We start from the raw sequence: 20,079 nt of genomic DNA, 5'->3' as shown, positions 1-20,079 counted from the left end.
ATAGTTTCTCTATTTAGACGAATTTGAATGGGTAGTTTCACAAGTTTGTATATACACAATTCCCGTGCACTTTCTAAACGCGCGATTCTGGCTTGTTTGACATATCCCGGCGTCTATATATACTTCGTCTGGATATAGCTTGTCGTGCGTTTATACTCAGACGAATGATCTGTCAGACTGATCATTCGTCAAGACGGACACCCGTCTCTAGTGTAAATATCAGACGGTCTTATAGCTATAGAGACGGATTATCTGTCTGCAATGGGGCCGGTTGTATCACGCCCGTTTAGCCTAAACGGTGGTTAAGCTCAAATAGAAAGAAAGTTTATCGTTTTATTCAACAAGCGAACTAATTTTTTTACTTTAATACAACGATACTGCATGTTTACAACTACATATTCAGTTCATATATTAAGTTGACTCATTCAAGAGAGATGTATAAGAGTGCATGTTATTTAATTTTGACTTATCCACCGTTTAAGCTAAACGGGCTTTGATACAACAGGCCCCTGGACGAATGACCCGACAGATCATCTATCCCGGCTTGGTGGTTATTTCTGAATGAATGAAATAATGCATTTCTAGCAGTAGCAATAGAAAATCATTTTCTCAAGTGACATTTTACGTGTTAAGTTCACTGGTGTTCGGCTGACTTTATTGCATAGGTGTAGAGTTTTGTTTTCTTCTGGGGGGGCTCAAACTTTAGATACATGATATCTAGCTAGCAAAACCTTCTGACATTAGATACAATTAAATATAGAAAAAATTTCCTCTTGATATATAGTTGCATCGGTAGTCATGGTTTATATGGCCGATAGGCGGAGAAAATTTTACCAATGATTATGACCTGTTGTGGGTAGAAAAGGTGATGAAAATGAACAAGCTGCCATGTATTTTATGATTTTATAACTCGAAAATTCTGTATTTCGCATTTGCTTTTCCGAGTTGTTGGATATATCATTATATTCACTATAATAATACCGTTTCATGTGTATGTATAAGGACGCCTTTTCAACGATTCAACATTGCTCTGATGCAATTACTACTTTTTGGAAAATTTCTAGAGGGGCTGAGCCCCCCCCAGTAGGATTTCTCGGGGGGCTCCAGCCCCTCAGCCCCCCCATACTCTACGCCTATGCTTTATTGTGCCTGGCCATGCATTCATGCATTGAATAATATTAGATGGCAAAATATTACTCTCTTGTTCCAGACAACCTACAGTTTTTAAATCGTAGTTAAATCCAAAAGACACGATTATCCGATTCTGTCAACAACGAGAGTTAAAAGTCTTTGAGGAATAGGAAAAAGTCAATTTGAAACAAGACAATCAAATGCTATTGTTAGGATGATTGCAGGATACCAGACTGAGCCAGAATCGTGCTATTTACGCTTTCTCAAATTTTGACAACCGGGCTGATGTGAACAGCCCCTTTAGATTTGGTGAAACGGCTGAAATAAACGTGCTAGATAATATTTTAATTACGAACTCTAAAATACTTCTCGACTCCAAAATGCATGCGCAATAGAATAATCTTTGAAATAGTATCCAATAAAAATACTATATTAATAAATTTTAGCTCCGCCAACTATACTCCACTTGTTGGTACGTACGTCACCGCTGTATATTTATGCTGCATGGTGTCCCAAAAGGTAGTACTCCACTTTGATTCCAAAAAAGTTTCTTATCGAGTAAAGTTATCGAAATGAAACAACTGCCATTGATTAGAGAAAAGACTGTCTTATATTTTGATACGCTATTTGTGAAGGGCGGCGGAGCAGGGGGTTGGGGGGGGGGTAGGAGGGCCTTAGCCCCCACCCCAGAAGTAAAATTGGGGGGGGGCTTACCCTAATAATTCCCAAGGAGAATAAATGGACGTTTCGTAAAATAAATTGACTTTGAGATATTGAAATGAGTAAATAACACGATTCTGGTAGTCGTGTGATCATCCTAACAATAGTATGTCATTGTTCTGTTTAAAAAAGACTTTTTTCAATACCTAAAAGTCCATTTTACGCTTTTTAGGTAGAAATTAATTGTAATATACCAAAATCTATATTCACATTCCGTTTATATAAACTATGAAACGTATTTCAGTGTAATGGTCTCAGTGGTTAAAAGGTTACTAACAATGAAACTTGAGTACTTTTTCTTGGGACACCCGGTGTATGTGATAAAATTAATAATAACCTAGACTACGCATGTATAAAAGGTACATTTGGTACTACACTGATTACTTCGAACACACATCCATTTTTCTTGACAATTGAATACTTACATGGATATTCACAATGGCGTCCTTGAAAAACTGGGTAATAAATGTTTCCGGGACATTTACAAGTAGGTGGCCCTGAGCAGGTGTAAACACATTTTTCACCTGGACAAGATGCGTAACACGGAGGTTCATCCTATGAGCAGAGAGTAAAGATACATGTATTCACTCTATTGTGATACAAATTGCCTAAAACTAGGTCTTTAAAATCACAATAGGTGTTAATTAGAAAGATGGTGTACGAGTTTTTAGAGTCCGGTATTTGGTTGAAAAATTGCCATTCTTTTCCCTAAATCATGCCCTTGTATACATAATAGTTATAATCATTCTATCCTGTATTGTATGCAACTTTCTCATTTCCTAGGGCCTGGAGCAAACTGCCCCCTTTCTTCCCCCCCCCTATTTTTTCTCAAAGACAAAAGATGAAAAGAAATATTGCCGAAGAATATGAGTATAATATCTGTTTAGGTAAGTGCATATGAGATGAAATTGTGAAATATATTATGGTTTCTTCTTGCGATTTTTAAACTTGCAAGAGCCCTCTATTTCGATTAAAAAATTATTGCTATTCCTCAGCGCCAAGCTACCAACTAATAAATTGTCATAGCGCATGAAAATCCTTATTATTACACAACAAGTCGGTTCCTTGTTAAAAACAACGAAATATTAGCAGCAAACAATCTTTCTGTAAGGCTAGCTGTTAACCTAGGATCTATTATATACGTTGGGTTTTCTGTAAATTATTTAAAATATAGTCACAATTACCTGAGCATCGTAATATGAGTACCCTGGTCGAGATATTACGTCTGAACTTGATGAATCCTTAGTAGAAGAACTAAGTTCACATAATTTCAGAAGGTTTTCTGTTTCTTGGAAATTGTATGACTTGCATTGCGCATGATCCAAACAAGCGATTGTACACATTGCCAGGTGATTGACCTCAATAGTTTTAATGATATGGTTTTGCAATGATGAATCTGCAATATTATAGTTTTTGAAGACAGGTATACAACATTTCATCAAGGTTGAATACACGTGAAATGGTAATTCAATAGACCTTAAGCCACGTTTACTCTATGTGCTTTGACCTGGCCTGCCCAGGCATAGATGTGAACGTTCTATATCTGGCCTAGACAAGGGGAGACCTGGTCCAGGCCACCAAATTTAGGCCGACAGTAGACGTAGCCAGGACCAGGCCTTGACCTAACCTGGGCCAAGTTTTTGGTAATATGAACAGGCTTTACCTAATCCTGACAAGTTTTGAAATTATTAGTATGAATTGTTTAGGATCCACTTTTCGCGTGTTTTGAGTTATTTTTCAAGTACATTTTGTCAATTACTTTGGCTATCGGATATCAACAACAAGGAAGACAGTGTGAACGTGGCTGCTATCACGTATAGACTTTTCCTAGCCCTGCTCCAGGCCAGGTCTAGGCCTGAAGTGTAAACGCAGCTTCAGAGATTTTCAATCTATGTAAAATGGCACCGTTTTCTGCCTATGTAATTTTTCCTACATTTTTCCCACATTGCATTGCAATTTGTTGTTTGACAGTCCCGTGACGTAAGCACCTTTAAGATCTATTGGTAATTGATTGGCTCTCTTCTGAAATAGTTTATGCTTTTTGTGGAAATCTTGAAAATTGCACATCGCGAATTGAAACGCCAGCCATATAATGTTTAGAAATTATTAATGTGGTGAAAATAAGTCGCATAGTTGGCTCTTTTCACTGCAATATTTATTTAGAGATCCTATATTATACCTTAGACCCACCTTTAATGCAACCATGTATGCAGTTATTATTTTGTTGTTCTCTAATTTGGTTGAATTTGCATGCATGTCTTGAATGCTGTTGTGTGGCGATATTATACAATATAATGGCATTGGAAGTACGATACTTATAAATGTTTGACGTAGTCTGGGGCTTAGATGTATTATACAGGGTGTATACAAAAAACTGCAAATATCATAATATGCACGAGGTCTTTTTTTTTTGGGCATTGAAATCAAAGCCTTCAAAACCACTGAATAACACAACAACCATAACTGAGTTACTGAGAAAAGAGTTTTCTTTTAAAATGAATTAATGAAAAATATTTCAAGAGTTATCATAGTAAAAATATTTCAAGAGCTTCATACTGCTTGGAACCCTTCCAGAGTCTAACCTAATATTAATTGTTTTGAATGAATACAATTTTACTTGTTTTATCTGCATGTGTTTGAGATAATGAACTATATATATTATAAATAAAATAAATGATAAATGATAATACTAAAAAGACTTAACTTATACCTTTCTGTTTTTTCTTGAATATCCCTTTCCTAGCACATTCCTCCCTGAAAGGTTCGGCTCGCGCATTTCTCCATATTTGTCCAATAAAGAAACATGTAATCAAGCAAGCATCAAATTGCAATATTTTGTGCACCTTCATGTCATTTACCACTGACTTGTGCTTTGAAAAATATCGTTGTCGTATATGATGCTGTCTGACGATGTTTGGTCTGTTTTGTCCTTGAAATGTGTTGATATATAATTTATATAACGTTTCCTTGTTGCTAAAATTGGCTAGAACTTTTGGGTAATCGCCTTTTGTTTCCAGGGCAATGTAATTCCCTTGCCTTTCATTGGTTGGTCTCATCAGTTGACTGTCACGTGAATTAGCTATCTTATTAGTTAATTAGCAACTTGGTTGACCACAGCAGGTGTTTAGATTTTATGTGTGACCGTTGCCATGCAATACCAAGGAGGTGTTTTATCAAAATCACAACAACAGTTCAATGTTTTGTGTTATTAATTCATTAAGAGGAGATATTTTTCTATGTCGCGTAATATATGCTCAAAACCTCAGTTATATCTTCATGCAACAGCACTAAAATTTTCAGCATTAAAAATGTTTTGCAAACCTGAAAAGCATCCACAAAGTATGTTTACTATATAATCTCAAAATATTATGAAAATGAAAAGATTTCTCGGGATACGCCGAGAAGAAAATGACACTTGAATCGAAGCTTCTTTTGTATTCATTTCAGTTATAATGGCGTTGACATTATATAATAGCCGCATTATATTTTGTAATAACTCCTTTGTTTGGTGTTTTGCATTCACCAAATACAGTTCAAAACTTAGTTCACAACATAATCTAAAGATTAAAGGTAAAATAAATTAATTTTGAGCGGTACGCCGAAAAGATTTTTGGTTTTGAGCGTTTTCCCGCCAAAATACGCGACATAATAAAAAATCTCGTCTTAATATAAACTTTTTAACTATTGACAGCAAAAACTGGTCACATCGGTTAGTCATTTCACCGGTTGTATATGAAACTCTCTTTATAACTACACTTTGCATATATAGTTAAATCCTATGGTTAACTGAAAGAAATAAACAATGACTAATTCTGTCCTTATAACTACAGTTAAAAGTTAACTAGTCTTTTATACATTTGCCCCCAGCGCAGCCCAGGTACTGTTTAGATGTTATATGTGACCGTTGCCACGGAAATATGGCCAAGGGAGATGAGCTGAAATGTTTTATTAAAACCGCAATAGCCGTCCAAAGTTATGTGTTATTAATATAAACTCTTTAGTCGTCGACAGCGAAAATGATATCTTGAGATAAAATTGGTTTACCACAACAGAAGTTCAGATATTTTAGTTGCATATGGCCGTTGATAAACAGAAATGCTATTGGGGTACGCGGCATTTTAACAGGACATGCACAGCCATTTTAGAAAGTATCACTATATGCATAATTAATCTTCGTTCACCTGTTCAGACGTTGTAAAATTAATAACCGTTGGCATGCAAAATTGCCATGCCATGCAGAAATGCCTGAATATTTTATCACTGGACAACTGATTTAAATTCGCGATATTAATCAATTTGATTTCTCGCGACTGCCGTTCTTTCGGGAATGCAAACGTCGCCAGACTTCCGGAGTTTGTCGTAATTAAAACTTGGCGTAATAGTTGACTTGGTTTACCACAACATTTTTGATGTCTTAAAACTGTCTGATTTACGCACAACTGGCCAAGTGTTTACAAGCACTTTCTGCTTTTTTATTTGGTGAAATAAGTCTACAGCTTTAGAAATTTTTTCATGCAATTAAAAAGTGATGCCAGTTTTGACAACCCCCGTGGCATTCGAGTATGTCTTACAGACATACACCTGTTGTGGTAAACGAAGTGGCATATCTATACTTAGGTGAAATAAAGCTACTTTGAAAATATACTCAAGCGTTTTGGAGCACTTCCGTTTCTATTCGGCGAACTATATGTTTAGATATCTTGGATCAATGCATGAAATATAAATATAGAGAAATTTCTCTCTGTCAACAATAATATGCAAATCAAACATTCTTATTTTTTACAATTATTGTGAAGTGAACGTTTTTCTTCAAGTGTTGCGCCCAAATGATGTCGCGGGCATTTTCAAGACCAATGTGACCTATTTTTAATTCATTCGGTGTTAATTGTCAGCGAACGCTGATTAAATATTTAGAGCAAAACCTGGCAATATCTCATATACTGTAGTCTATATGTGGCAAGTGAGGTCAAAGGTAGCGGTTACTTAAGAATAGACAAATATTCAATGATGTTGAGAATGACGCTGACCTTTATCAAGGACACAATTCTCGTGCGCATCTTTGCTCCAAAGAATTCGGCACCTCGATAGGATAAAAGAATTCATTATGATATGCTTTGCACATAACGTCATAGTAGTTGGATGTTGGATCAAACTCGACTTTACAATTCGACGCAATTTCCATCTATGCATGACGTTATATCTGCCGCTATGTTAGGTATATACAATATTATTACATGTGTATAGAAATTTATGCACTGCAGAATGATGAAATAAAAATCGTATTTCACTGTGTAAATTAATTTCATGCAATTTGATTGCACGTACGATGTTTTTAACGTGTGAAAAATGCCATACACGGCTTTTGATTGGACGTACGATATTCTTCACACGTGAAAAATTGCTGTATGTCATTTTGGCGGCAATTTGTTTACATTTTCTTTTAAGATGGCGTCGAAATATAGGAGAGAAATTCAAAACAAAAATCTCATATTCAAGATATTTTTACATTCAGCACATTCTCAAATCTTTCGGAAAGAATATCTAACTTCTATTGAACAAAATTACAATGAAATTGACGGTAATAAACATGTTTTCATGCATAAAATTTCGATTCAGTTTTGTTGCTTGCTGTGTTTTTGTATATTAAAAGCGTGTCGTTGTTAAATTGATCTCTATACACATTTAATAAACAAATTACTTAATGGTTGGCTCGTTTGTACGATTTTTATTATGAACTCGTTGCGAAGGATCGCAAACTCACTCGTTCGCTGCGCTCACTCGTTCGTTTTGCGATCCTTCACAACTCGTGCATAAAAATCGTACGCACTCGCCAACCATGAAGTAATCTCTATATATATGGGAATTAAAGACAACAGTCGAAGCTGTCAATTATATAGATGCATGCTGTCTAATGGAACTCTGTGCGCCGTTATCATTGAAATACATACATTCTCCTGTGGATCTGCATTTACTTATAAAAGTCCTTAACTCCGCTTCATTTAGTTGATAAAGCAACATGAATGTGCCACTTCTAAAACTGCATGGACGTTTTGAGTCAAAGCAAATTTGGGCGATTTCCAAATCAATCTGCCATTCGAAGGGAACCCGACCTTTATAATCTTGCTTTAAATTTATTAAAAAGAATGGCAACTAAAAAGATATATAGTATTCTTTTTGGATTTATAGTCTTTAACCAAAACAATTACATTTTTATTGATATTATCGAAAAGCAATACTGAATTGGCTTTGGTAGATTTACTGCTTAGAAGTGAATTGGATCCAACAAAATTGGATCATGTGAACAGACCTTAAAAGAATGTGGTCCTTGTTAGGAATTTGTGATCAATGCATGACGTATGAACTGGACAGGTTCTTTTAATTCAGATAATTATTACATAATTACACATATATTTATGAGCCAGCCCAGTCTTGTGCCAAACCAGTTCGTGCAAAAAAATTGCAAAATTAGCTATGAATCTGGGTGACCCAAAATTTATACGCTCCTTTGAAATCAGGCTTTTTTGCGTTATCAGAAACTTGATTTAAAACTTAGTTCTTCTTAGATCACTTTGTACATGTAGGATGCACCAAAAAACATACTAGACTTTGACATTCATATAAACAATATTGCCTTGTTTTTGTCAGGTATCCTTAAGTTATTATTGTATCATTTAGCTCAAACGGTGGATAAGTCAAAATAAAATAACACTCTTACATCTCTCTTGAATGAGGCAACTTCAATATTATGCACTGCATGAATATGTAGTTGTAAACAATATCTTTGTATTAAGCTAAAAAACATTTAGTTCGCTTGTTGAATAAAACGATAGACTTGCTTTATATTGAGCTTAACCACCGTTTAAGCTAAATGGGCTAGATACAACCAGCCCCTGGACCGGTGTTTCCAAATGCGTTTAGCTTTAACCTTAACTAATCTGAAATATTCTGATGTTATTCACCGTTTAGCTAAACGCCTTTCGAACAACTGGCTTCAGGGGCCGGTTCTATGAAAGCCGGATAGCGTTTTTTTTTCAATCGTTAAAATCACTCATTGTTTGCTGCAATTTTCATTAAATCTTGTTCATAAATCGAGGATCCTCTTTAATAATTGTTGGTTCCATGCAAGGATGAAATCGGTTGAAAAATCACTATCAGGTGGATAACGCTATATACCCGGCTAATTCATGCAACCGGCCATCATTATGATAAAATTTAAGCTCGAGGCTAGTGTTTAGCCAATCCTATGATAAGTATATATGATTCTTTATAGCAAAACTGAATCTTAAAGCTAGCGTAGCTATATTTCGGAAACCCTGGAGAGAAAATCCTTTAAGATATATATCCTGAATAATTTTCGAAATTTGTACGGGCTGCATTAACAAAATGGAAAGAACCTATATGTAACTTGGATGTTAGATAATAAAAAATTTAGAAGCGTTTAAATTTTCTATACGTGTACACATGCATATGAAAAACGCGTTGGTTAATAATTTGAAATGAACGGAAACAACTTAAAATAGTGTTAGATAGATCATAAAAATGTTCACAACTTTAAATATTTATCATCCACAACTACTAAAATTTACAAACAATACGTCTGGGAACAATATCTTTCAACTTAAACAATTTTCAACTCTTATTTTATCGAATTGAACTTTTGATGATTACATGCTTAACCGCGCAACATTTTTAACACAATTGATTGACATAAGAACTTGAATGGCCTACAACACGCACATTTTTTTAAAAAGTGCGACCATTAAGATCAGTGACGACTTAAAACTGTTTATCCAGGTATAAGTTCTGAAAGGATTATAAATATTTTCACCTTATTACTTACTTAATCCCATGATATGTAACACATGAAAGGGAAAGGCGATTAATGTTTGCTAATGGCCGAAAATTATATTTATTCAGGCGTCTTGTGGCAAAAATCATTCACTAATCCCTGCCATGCCAGTTGATATTCCTATTTTTACAGCTATTTTTATATGCATATCTCTAAACACAATAAAGCCTTGCGTAACAATAGTATACATTAGCAACCATCAACATGAAGAACAAGAGGGTCAGGCTGACAACTCCCACAGCGACCACCACAACGAACTGACCATTTTTTTCGGTCCCCACTCATGGTTGGATTGATCAACACTTTGGCACAAGCTGGCCATGCATGAATGCGATAAGGAATAGACGATGGAAATTGAAAATCAGTTCCATCGAGATTCGCTTCAGTGATTCCAACTTTTACTGTTGCAAATCCAGTACAGCTACGCTGATACAAACAGTCATCCGCTCTTCCGTATGCCACTACTTCCGTTCCTTCCATTTGTGTAGAAAATCTGGAGTCTTGTATCATGACGTTTAACGAGGTGACATTAAGACGAATCTAAATGTTCCAAAGCAATTTAAGATTTAGTATTAAAAAACCTTTTTGTTGGCAAATATTAGTTGTGTTATTCGCTCTTACGCTTTGCAATGACATAGACGATTTCACCTGGCGTAGCACTTTCCCGTATTTTAATGAACTTAAGTACCAGCATTGTACAGGTAATGGGAGCTTTATCAATTATCAGTACCTACGAGAACAGCTACGATCTAGAATAAAATTCTTCATTTTTGCGCCAAACTCAGTGCTGTTTTCTAAAGCGAAGTAAAACATTTCGCGATAAGTGATATATATATATATACTTGTCTACTAATTAACAATTAGACAACGAGGCGGAGTTGTCTATGAGCGAATAGTCAACGAGGCGAAAATTGTTTTAGTATAAACTATAACATTAATTTACAACTAGGAAACACAATACAAAAATATTGAAACTGAAATTTATTTCGTATATTAAAGGGAAGAAAATATTTTAATTGTTGTTCGCGTAAAATGTTTTAAAATTCAGTTTAAATATAAAAATTCAATTGAGTATACGTTATTTTTATGTATTTTCTTACCCTTAAAAATTGCAATTCCGTATTTTGTTGCTTTTTTTGTTTTTTCTGGTACGGAATTGTCCAACAAGTCGTCCAAAAAATCTTCAGATACTTCGGCGAAACGCGAATTTTCCGCCATTGTTTTGAATTTTGCTACTAGTAGGCTATCACTAATAGCCTACTAGTAGCGTAGCCAATAAGAACGCAGGAAAAGTGATAGCCTATTAGTAAGTTTATACTAATAAATAATTATTGCATAATGTGTAATGATGTATCAAGCCGTGACGCCTGCAGGGAATTCTAGTTTTTGCAGTCACGGCAAAAAGGCCAAAATTCCCAGCAGGTGTCACGGCTTGTTACGTCATTATGCATAAGGTCTAATACACCACGAGCTCTAGTCGTACATGAACTGATGATAGCCGAGTGGAGGACAATTCTTAAAGCGGAAGTCGAGTGCGTTCTACGCATCGGTTCTGCTCATACCATTGCGATGGCGTTCAAATGTAATATTCACAATCAAGGCCTAGCAAAGTTACTGCACATTATTTTAAAGATTGCGTGAATACCAAAAAAACTTGTAACACTGAAAACAAACGTTGTTTAGAAGGAGAATAATGAAGATGATAACCTTATTGTATCCAGTTTTACCATGTTGCCAAGTATGAGCACTTCCTGGTGGCCGACGATTATTAAAACCATAGTTCGTTGTTCTGCCAGCAGGTAATGTGACATATTCCAACGGATTTTCTGTGTCCATATCAGCACAATACACTCGAGCTGGTTTTGAACAGGTGGGATGTAAAAGATACAGTTGATATTCGCCATCGCCTTGATTAAAACCTATGTCTTTCACCATTTTACACGATGCTGGATCTAAGCAATGCAATAATTCAAACGACATTATTGGCGTGATTTTGTAAAAATGGCGACAGGTGAAGGGAAAGTGCACTAATTAATTTACCATACTGTACCTAAAAGCACGGTCGCGAGAATTGGGAAATTATTTATGTGGTAAAAAGAGTGCACAAGTGCCATTTTATGAGGCATTTTTGTAGTTCTTACCACTCCGTATTTATACTGACAGACAGGGGTGGATCCAGCACTAGTGCCTAATTTGCATGACACAAGAAAACTGCTTAAAATAACCACTTTGTTTTGTAATGCAAATTTATGCACTAGTGCTGGATGCACCCCTGCTAACAGACGAATTTGCGTCAAGGCGAACTACCCATTCAAATTCGTCAAAATAATCGACTTATGCGGAAAATTCGTGTTGACGGCCGATGATCCGTCCGCGTTTACACACAGACAAACTTGAAGACGGACTATCTTTTGCTTTCCCAAGTTCGTCAGATGATCGGTCTCTAGTATACATCGGGACAGTTACTATACGAGGCCTTATGCAGGTTGTCTAAAAAACCGCAGCCACTTATATATCATGCAAGAACATTAATACAGCTCTAAAGCGCAATAGATAAGCACCTCGATCTGCATGAGAATTGAAAATGGCTCTTAATCCTTCATTTAAACTGATGCTAAAAGTCATTTTAGCTGAACTATGGTACAAACCCGAACAATATTAATATTCTTGCATATTTAATTAAGTGTTGCATTTTTTTGAGACTCCCTGTATACGTTCATTTTTGGTCGATTCGGATGCGAGTCAAACATTAAGCTTTATTATCATCTTGAATTGCATACATGAATGCAATGCGACTGAAATTCCGCATACAGTACAGGGGCCAGTTGTTCGAAAGATGGATAACTTATCCAACGGCAACGGCTAAGTATATCTAACGGATAAAATTAATCTGCTATCTAGTGGACAGTTATCCATTGGATAAAAACGCGTTGCACGAAGCGTGGATAGTGGAGTGGATAGGTATCCAATTATATGATAAGTTAAAACTTACAAGGAGAAAACAGGATTATCCTGAAATTTCGAACCACAACGTTAGCTGTTGCCGTTTTAGCCTAAGCATTTATAACATTGAATTCATAATCATTACAAATTCTCGAGTAGTTACTGAATGGAAAAGACATGAACAAAGTAATTGCTCGAACTTCACTTAATAGTGATTTTATTAAACACATTGCAATTTTATTCCTTGACCTTGCGACGCTTTGCTTTGTGGTTTCATAACAAATTTAGGAACACTATTTGATTGGCTAATTTTTGGCTAATCTAAGCATAGAACAAAATTGGTAGCCTTGTTGTCTACCGGGTGTCTAAAAAAATAGCAAGAATATTGATATTGTTCGGGTTTGCACCATACAGGGTGTCCCAAAAAAATGTCCCCTCTATTGAAATCAAGTCTTTGTTCGAATCTGATTGCCTTAATATTATGATAAACCCAATTGAAAGCAAGACGCTTTATTTGAATGCCTCAACCTAATAAATATGCTATTTACACACTACTGCGTTGATCATGCATTCAAATTCCAACAAAAGCTTCATTTCAATAGCGGGGACTTTTTTTTGGGACACCCTGTAGTTCAGCTAAAATAACTTTTAGCATTTTAAATGAAGGATTAAGAGCAATTTTCAATTCCCAAAGGTGCGTATCTATTGCGCTTTAGACCTGTATATATTAGTGTTCTGCATACTTAAGTGTTGCGTTTTTTTTGGAGACACCCTGTATACTTGCATGTCTATTGCGTGAATGAAATTACTTAGATATTACCAAGTTTCCTTGGAATTGGTTGAATCTTTCTATGCATATATTCGCGTTTATAAACTGACTAGAAGCGTTTATACATGCAAGTAAATTTACCGCCTGTTATAAATGTGAGACATTTCTGACCATGCATTATTGTCAATAATTTTGATTTTAGAAGTTATGTCAAATTTTCAGGAGCAGAAATTAGGGCTGTTGTGCATGCTTGTGACAAAGATATGTAATATATGCACAAAGCTGACAATGTTTTACATATCCATGGCTTAGCATAGTGACAGGGCATTCAAATTATAACAATATAGATTAATTTCGAAAGGGCTTCTTTTTTATGCACCCTGTATACATACACATACATATGATATCAAGCCCGCTCTGCGCGCCTGAAAGCTAGCACCGTTTTCGTGATTAGTGGACGTCTGAACGACATGAACAGATTTCAAGCAACGGGCATGTTTCATGGCGTGGTAAACGACCGAAATTATCTGGCGATATCGACTTAGACGTAAGTTGATTGCATGCTATCTTATTTTTAAGTTTTGCCATGCTTGCTGAACAGTATACGTCGGACTACCTACTCGTTGACACGTTTGTAGTTATTGCATTTATACTAGGGACGGATCATCGGTTTAGACGACGAAAAGCGAAAGATGATAGTTCATCTTCTAGTTCGTCTGTGTGTAAATTATATGCCGGCATAGTTGGTCTATTAGTGAACATGCACAATTCAACAAGAACGAACGACTATGCAGTTATGTTAATAAGGGTTATGTTAATATAAAACAAAACACATTTGTACCAAACTGCCTGTACACATTTATAAATTTACAGAATTACGAAGGTCTTAACTTTTGGTTAATGAAAATAATGTCGAAATGACGTTCAACTATAACACATTTGATGTTAGGGTTTCTTTTTATACGTTTACGGGTAGCGGTATTTTACTCAATGAATTTCTCTGTAATTATTCACATGTTTAATTATGCAATTTTTGTTTGGCTCGACCTTTTACAAATAAATTGAATAGCCATGCAATAATTATGCTGTGTTTTCTTTGGGGATTCATCCCTATAATTTATACATTCATACGGTTTAAGTGTTTTCAAAACCATGGCGAGAAATTTTGGACACGCACAGGGGGGTTCTAATTTATTCTAACGAATAAATTGTTCTAATTTATTCTAACGAATCACAAGTGAAATACACACGATATATCACATTCTAAATACCCTAAAAAGCGACAAAAAAAGTTCAAATATGCCTTAAAACCATGGCAACAAGTCAAGGCTTGGTTGCCTAGCAAATATGGACGATGAAAAACAATTTCAGTTATTTTTTGAAGAGTTTTTTGGGGAAAAAGGTCAGTTTTGATGAAAATATAACGTTGAAATTTGCTGATTTTGAAGCTAAAAACCGCAAGAGATATATATTCTTCAAATTTTTGCACTGATGGGTGTTCAAAATCATCGCTCGGAGTTTAGAAAACCGATAGAGCATTTTGGTTATCGTGGCCCGATCGCGCGAAAATCTTACAAGTTCAACGGTCAAAACAACTTTCGACGCTATAAATGGTGTTTTTCTATACTTTAATAGCCGTTGGCTATTTCCTGCAAAACCGCAAGAAGTATTAACATCTAAATATCATCCATGATATCAAAATATCAAGTTTTACGTCTAAAAACAGAATCAGATAGAACATTTTCACATTTTTAAAAAGTTTAGAGGTAAGGCCACATTTTTAATATAACCCTAATAAAGCCGTGTGATTTCGCGTGGCCATATTGTTTCGAATCTCCCGAAATCTGTGTATCTACCGCGCGTGCGTGTCCAAAATTTCTCGCCATGAACACAATTGTTTTCTGAGATGATGACTTAGAAGCAACCTTGACTTCTTTGCACTTGATGACTTGTTGATAGTTTTACTCAATGCTTTATTTTCTGTATACTTACCTGCGATTAGAGCAAGTATTGAAATACCGGAAGAAAACTACATAATATTGAACGATGCGATAAACCCTTTGTTGCAATCATCCGCCTTGTTAATTGAGAGTTTCAACAAATTGGTAGCCCTTGCGGCCTTTAAATTGTACTCCTTTCTTTGTTTTCTAACCTTACAACTTGACGAGAAAGCATTGTCCGTAGCAAAGTCAAAGCTGTTTACAGAATATTTTAAAAGCATTTAATTACATAGCAAGCAATGGGCTATACACAACTCTTAAGAGTGCATTGCTTAAAATCGTCTGGGTTTGAAGTTTTATTTCTTCCTTGTTGGTAAATTGTTTATACTAATCAGCTTGGAGCGCAATAAAATTATCACATTCGTCTATATCGAAAATTCATATTTAAGGTCTCATACAGTAGCCACGCGAGTTTAAACGAGTGCAGACAACTGAGTCGCTCGGTTAATGAGGCTACTCATCATCTGAGTACTTGTGGACTCCAAAATGCATGCATAATAGAATAATCTTTGAGTTAGTATCCAATAGAAATACTATAACTAAATTTTAGCTCCGCTAACTATACTCCACTTGTGAGTACGTACGGCACCGCCCTATATTTATACTGGTGTCCCAAAAGGTAGTACTCCAATTTGATTCAAAAAAGTTTCTTATCGAGTAAAGTTATCGAAATGAAACAACCTGCATTAATTAGAGGAACGACTGTCTTATATCTTGATACGCTATTTGTTGTATTTTTTCAATAAAATTCTTGGGGTATTACTTTTCAAAATCGCTACATTATTTTGGGATGTCTGAAAAATATGCTGTATAAAGATATCCATTAATTAGGACATATTGAAAGAGATATTGGGGAGAGGAGATATTGAAATGAGTAAATAACACGATTCTGGTGGTCGTGTGATCATCCTAACAATAGCATGTCATTGTTCTGTTTCAAAAAGACTTTTTTCAATACCTCAAAGTCCATTTTACGCTTTTTTAGGTAAAAATTAAGTGTAATATACCAAAATCTATATCCACATTTCCTCTAAAAATTATAATGAAATTATTTCAATGTAATGGTCTCACTGGTTAAGAGGTCACTATCAATGAAACCTGAGTACTTTTTCTTGGGACACCCGGTGTATGAGATAAATAATGACCTAGACTACGCATATATTTAAAAAAGGCACATTTGGTACTATCCTGATTACTTCGAACACACATCCATTTTTCTTGACAATTGAATACTTACATGGGTATTCACAATGGCGTCCTTGAAAAACTGGGTAATAAATGTTTTCGGGACATTTACAAGTAGGCGGTCCTGAGCAGGTGTAAACACATTTTTCACCTGGACAAGATGAGTAACACGGAGGTTCATCCTATATTAGCAGAGAGTAAAGATACATGTATTCACGCTATTGTGATACGAATTGCCTAAAACAAGGTCTTTAAATCACACAAGGTGTTAATTAGAAAGATGGTGCACGAGTTTTTAGAGTCCGGTATTTGGTTGAAGAATAGCTATAGCCATTCTTTTTCCTAAATCATGCCCTTATATACATAATAATTATAATCATTCTACTGTATAGTATGCAACTTTCTCATTTCCTAGGGCCTGGAGCAAACTGCCCCCTTTCTTCCCCTCCCCCCTCTCAAAGCGAAAAGAGGAGAAGAAATATTGCCGAAGAATATGAGTAGTATCTGTTTAGGGTAAGTGCGTATGAGATGAAATTGTGTAGTATATCATGGTTTCTCCTTGCGATTTTTGAACTTACAAGAGCCCTCTATTTCAATTAAAAAATTAATGCTCTTCCTCAGCGCCAAGCCACCAACTATAAAGCGCACGTAAGTAATCCTTCTGTAAAGCTAAACATTGACCTAGGGTCTATTATAAACGTTTGTACATTATGGCTTTCTGTACATGATTTAAAATTCATTCACAATTACCTGAGCATCGTAATATGAGTACCCTGGTCGAGATATTACGTCTGAACTTGATGAATCCTTAGTAGAAGAACTAAGTTCACATAATTTCAGAGGGTTTTCTGTTTCTTGGAAATTGTATGACTTGCATTGCGCATGATCCAAACAAGCGATTGTACACATTGCCAGGTGATTGACCTCAATAGTTTTAATGACATGGCTTTGCAATGATGAATCTGCAATATTATAGTTTTTAGAGACAGGTATACAACATTTCATCAAAATTAAATACACGTTAAATGGTAATTCAATAGATCTTAGAAGTTTTCAATCTATGTAAAATGACACATTTTCTATCTGTATGTAAAATGAGGTTAATCTTTCCTACGTGTTTCCCACATTACATTGCAATTTATTGGTTGACAGTCCCATGACGTAAGCACCTCTATAGTCTGTTGCTAATTGATTGGCTCTCTTCTGAAATTATTTATGCTTTTTGTGGAAGTCTTGAAAATTACACATCGAATAGAAATGTCGAACAACACATGCATTACTCAAAAGCAGCAGTTCGGGTTTGTCGTCTGTCCAAACAAAATTCGCGATCATTCTTGTTTTTTATTGCTTTGGATTTGGTAGATTTCCGCTTTAAATTTGACATCCCATCTGTGACACGAAGGTGAAACACATAAAGGTGTATTGCGGGGTCAAAAGTAACGTTAGCGTTTTCGCTATAGATATTTTAACGGAGAATATTTTTGCGTTTTCAAATTGGCCTCCGGCATCGTGTAAACAGGGCCTCAAATGTTAGCTATATAATGTTTAGAAATTATTTATGTGGTGAAAATAAGTCGAATAGTTGGCTCTTTCCACTGCAATATTTATTCAGAAATCCTATATGATATCTTTACCCACCATTAATGCAACCATGTATGCATGCAGTTATTATTTTGTTGTTCTCTAATTTGGTCGAATTTGCATGCATGTCTTGAATGCTGTTGTGCAGCGATAATATGTAATGGCATCGGAAGTATGATACTTAATAATGTTTGACGTAGTCTAGGGCTTAGATATATGTATACAAAAAAATTGCAAATACCATAATTTTTATGCACGATATCTTGCATTAAAATTTCAATGGCCGTGATGCAACTAATTACGCTTCTCAGTGGGATTTGAAAGTACGTTTCCACGTGGAGTATTTTCAAAACAAGCTCACAAAAGTGAATTAAAATTAGTTCGGTTACGAAATGGCTCAGCTAACAACAGCATTCGTAATCATTCATAGCCATTCTTAATTGAACTATTCGTAATCGAGTTCATAACTTTAATTCACTTTGTGTGTCCTTGCTTTGATAGTACTGAACGTGGAAACGTATTTCCATGCATGTCCCAAAAGCGAAATTAGTTGCACCGGCCATTGAAAAGATCTCATGGATACAAATTATGGTATTTGCAGGGGGTTTTTATATTTCCTGTATACATAACCGAATGAAATTAAAATGGCTCGAATAAGTTGAATAAAATTGCGAACCCAAATTAAATAGAAATAGAAAGAAGCAAACACAACTCATATAAATTTTGGCCTTGAAATCATAACCTTCACAACTACTAAATAACACAACAACTATAACTGAATTACTGAGAAAAGAGTTTTCTATCCCTCTTAAAATGAATTAATGAAAAATTAATTAATGAAACTGAAATATTTCAAGAGTTATCACAGTAAAAATATTTCAAGAGCTTCATACTGCTTGTTTTGAATGAATATAATGTTACTTTTTTATCTGTATGTGTTTAAGATAATGAACTACATATGTTCTAATTAAAATATACGATAATACTAAAAAGACTTAACTTATACCTTTCTGTTTTTTCTTGAATATCCCTTTCCTAGCACATTCCTTCCTGAAAGGTTCGGCTCGCGCATTGCTCCATATTTGTCCAATAAAGAAACATGTAATCAAGCAAGCATCAAATCGCAATATTTTGTGCACCTTCATGTCGTTTACCACTGACTTGTGCTATGAAAAATATCGTTGTCGTATATGTGATGCTGTCTTTAGCCTTGGTTTCGTTGGTCTGTTTTGTCCTTAAAATGTGTTGATATATAATTTATATGACGTTTACTTGTGGATGAAATTGACTAAAACTTTTGGGCAATCAATCGCCTTTTGTCTCCAGGGCACGCATGTAATTCCCAAGCATTTCATTGGTTGGTCTCATCGGTTGACTGTGACGTGAGCTAGCTATCCTATTAGATAATTAGCAACTTGGTTAACCACAGCAGGTGTTTAAATTTTATATGTCACCGTTGCCATGGGATACTAAGAGGGTGTTTTATCAAAACTACAATAACAGTCGAAAGTTAAGTGTTATAAATTCTTTGACAGCAAAAATTAGCCACATCGGTTGGTCACTTGACCTGTTGTATATGAAACTCTTTAACTATACACTTTGCATAGTTAAATCCTTTTAAACTGAAAGAAATACACAATGGCCAATTTTGTCCGTAACTAAAGTTAAAAGTTAACTAGTCTTTTATACAACTGGTACCAGCGCAGCCCAGGTGCAGTTTAAGTGTTATATGTGACCGTTGCCTCGCAAATATAAGCTGACATGTTTTATTAAAACCACAACAGCCGTCCAAAGGTATGTGTTATTCATTAATGTAAACTCTTAAACCGTTGACAGCAAAAATGATATCTTAAGAAAAAATTGGTTCAGATATTTTAGAGAAATGCTATCGAGGTACGGCA

General features: G+C 35.4%; 1 protein-coding gene across 1 annotated transcript; it reads right to left on the bottom strand.

Annotated features, from left to right (window-relative positions):
• Positions 1-9,889: 9,889 nt before the first annotated feature.
• On the bottom strand, positions 9,890-19,367 carry LOC114534360 (A disintegrin and metalloproteinase with thrombospondin motifs 9-like). Its single transcript, XM_028555800.1, has 5 exons — positions 19,185-19,367; positions 17,348-17,559; positions 16,650-16,779; positions 11,408-11,652; positions 9,890-10,240 (listed from the first exon to the last, which is right to left on the bottom strand). The coding sequence occupies exons 1-5, from the start codon at positions 19,321-19,323 to the stop codon at positions 9,890-9,892; spliced, it is 1,077 nt and encodes a 358-aa protein (XP_028411601.1). The 5' UTR covers positions 19,324-19,367.
• Positions 19,368-20,079: the final 712 nt, after the last annotated feature.

The sequence above is a fragment of the Dendronephthya gigantea genome, unplaced genomic scaffold (genome assembly GCF_004324835.1).
Source record: "Dendronephthya gigantea isolate DGI-Jeju-01 unplaced genomic scaffold, DenGig_1.0 000099F, whole genome shotgun sequence".
Classification (NCBI taxonomy): Eukaryota; Metazoa; Cnidaria; class Anthozoa; order Malacalcyonacea; family Nephtheidae; genus Dendronephthya; species Dendronephthya gigantea.
Note: the sequence above shows the minus strand (reverse complement) of the source record. Positions and strands in the feature narration are given on the sequence as shown.

Coding starts and splice junctions, on each gene's coding strand:
- LOC114534360 (XM_028555800.1), bottom strand. CDS start 19,323: ATGAAGGTGCACAAAATATTGCGATTTGATGCTTGCTTGATTACATGT. Junction 17,560..19,184: donor ATTCAAGAAAAAACAGAAAG/GTATAAGTTAAG, acceptor ATAATATTGCAG/ATTCATCATTGCAAAGCCAT. Junction 10,241..11,407: donor GTAAAACTGGATACAATAAG/GTTATCATCTTC, acceptor TGGAACATTTAG/ATTCGTCTTAATGTCACCTC.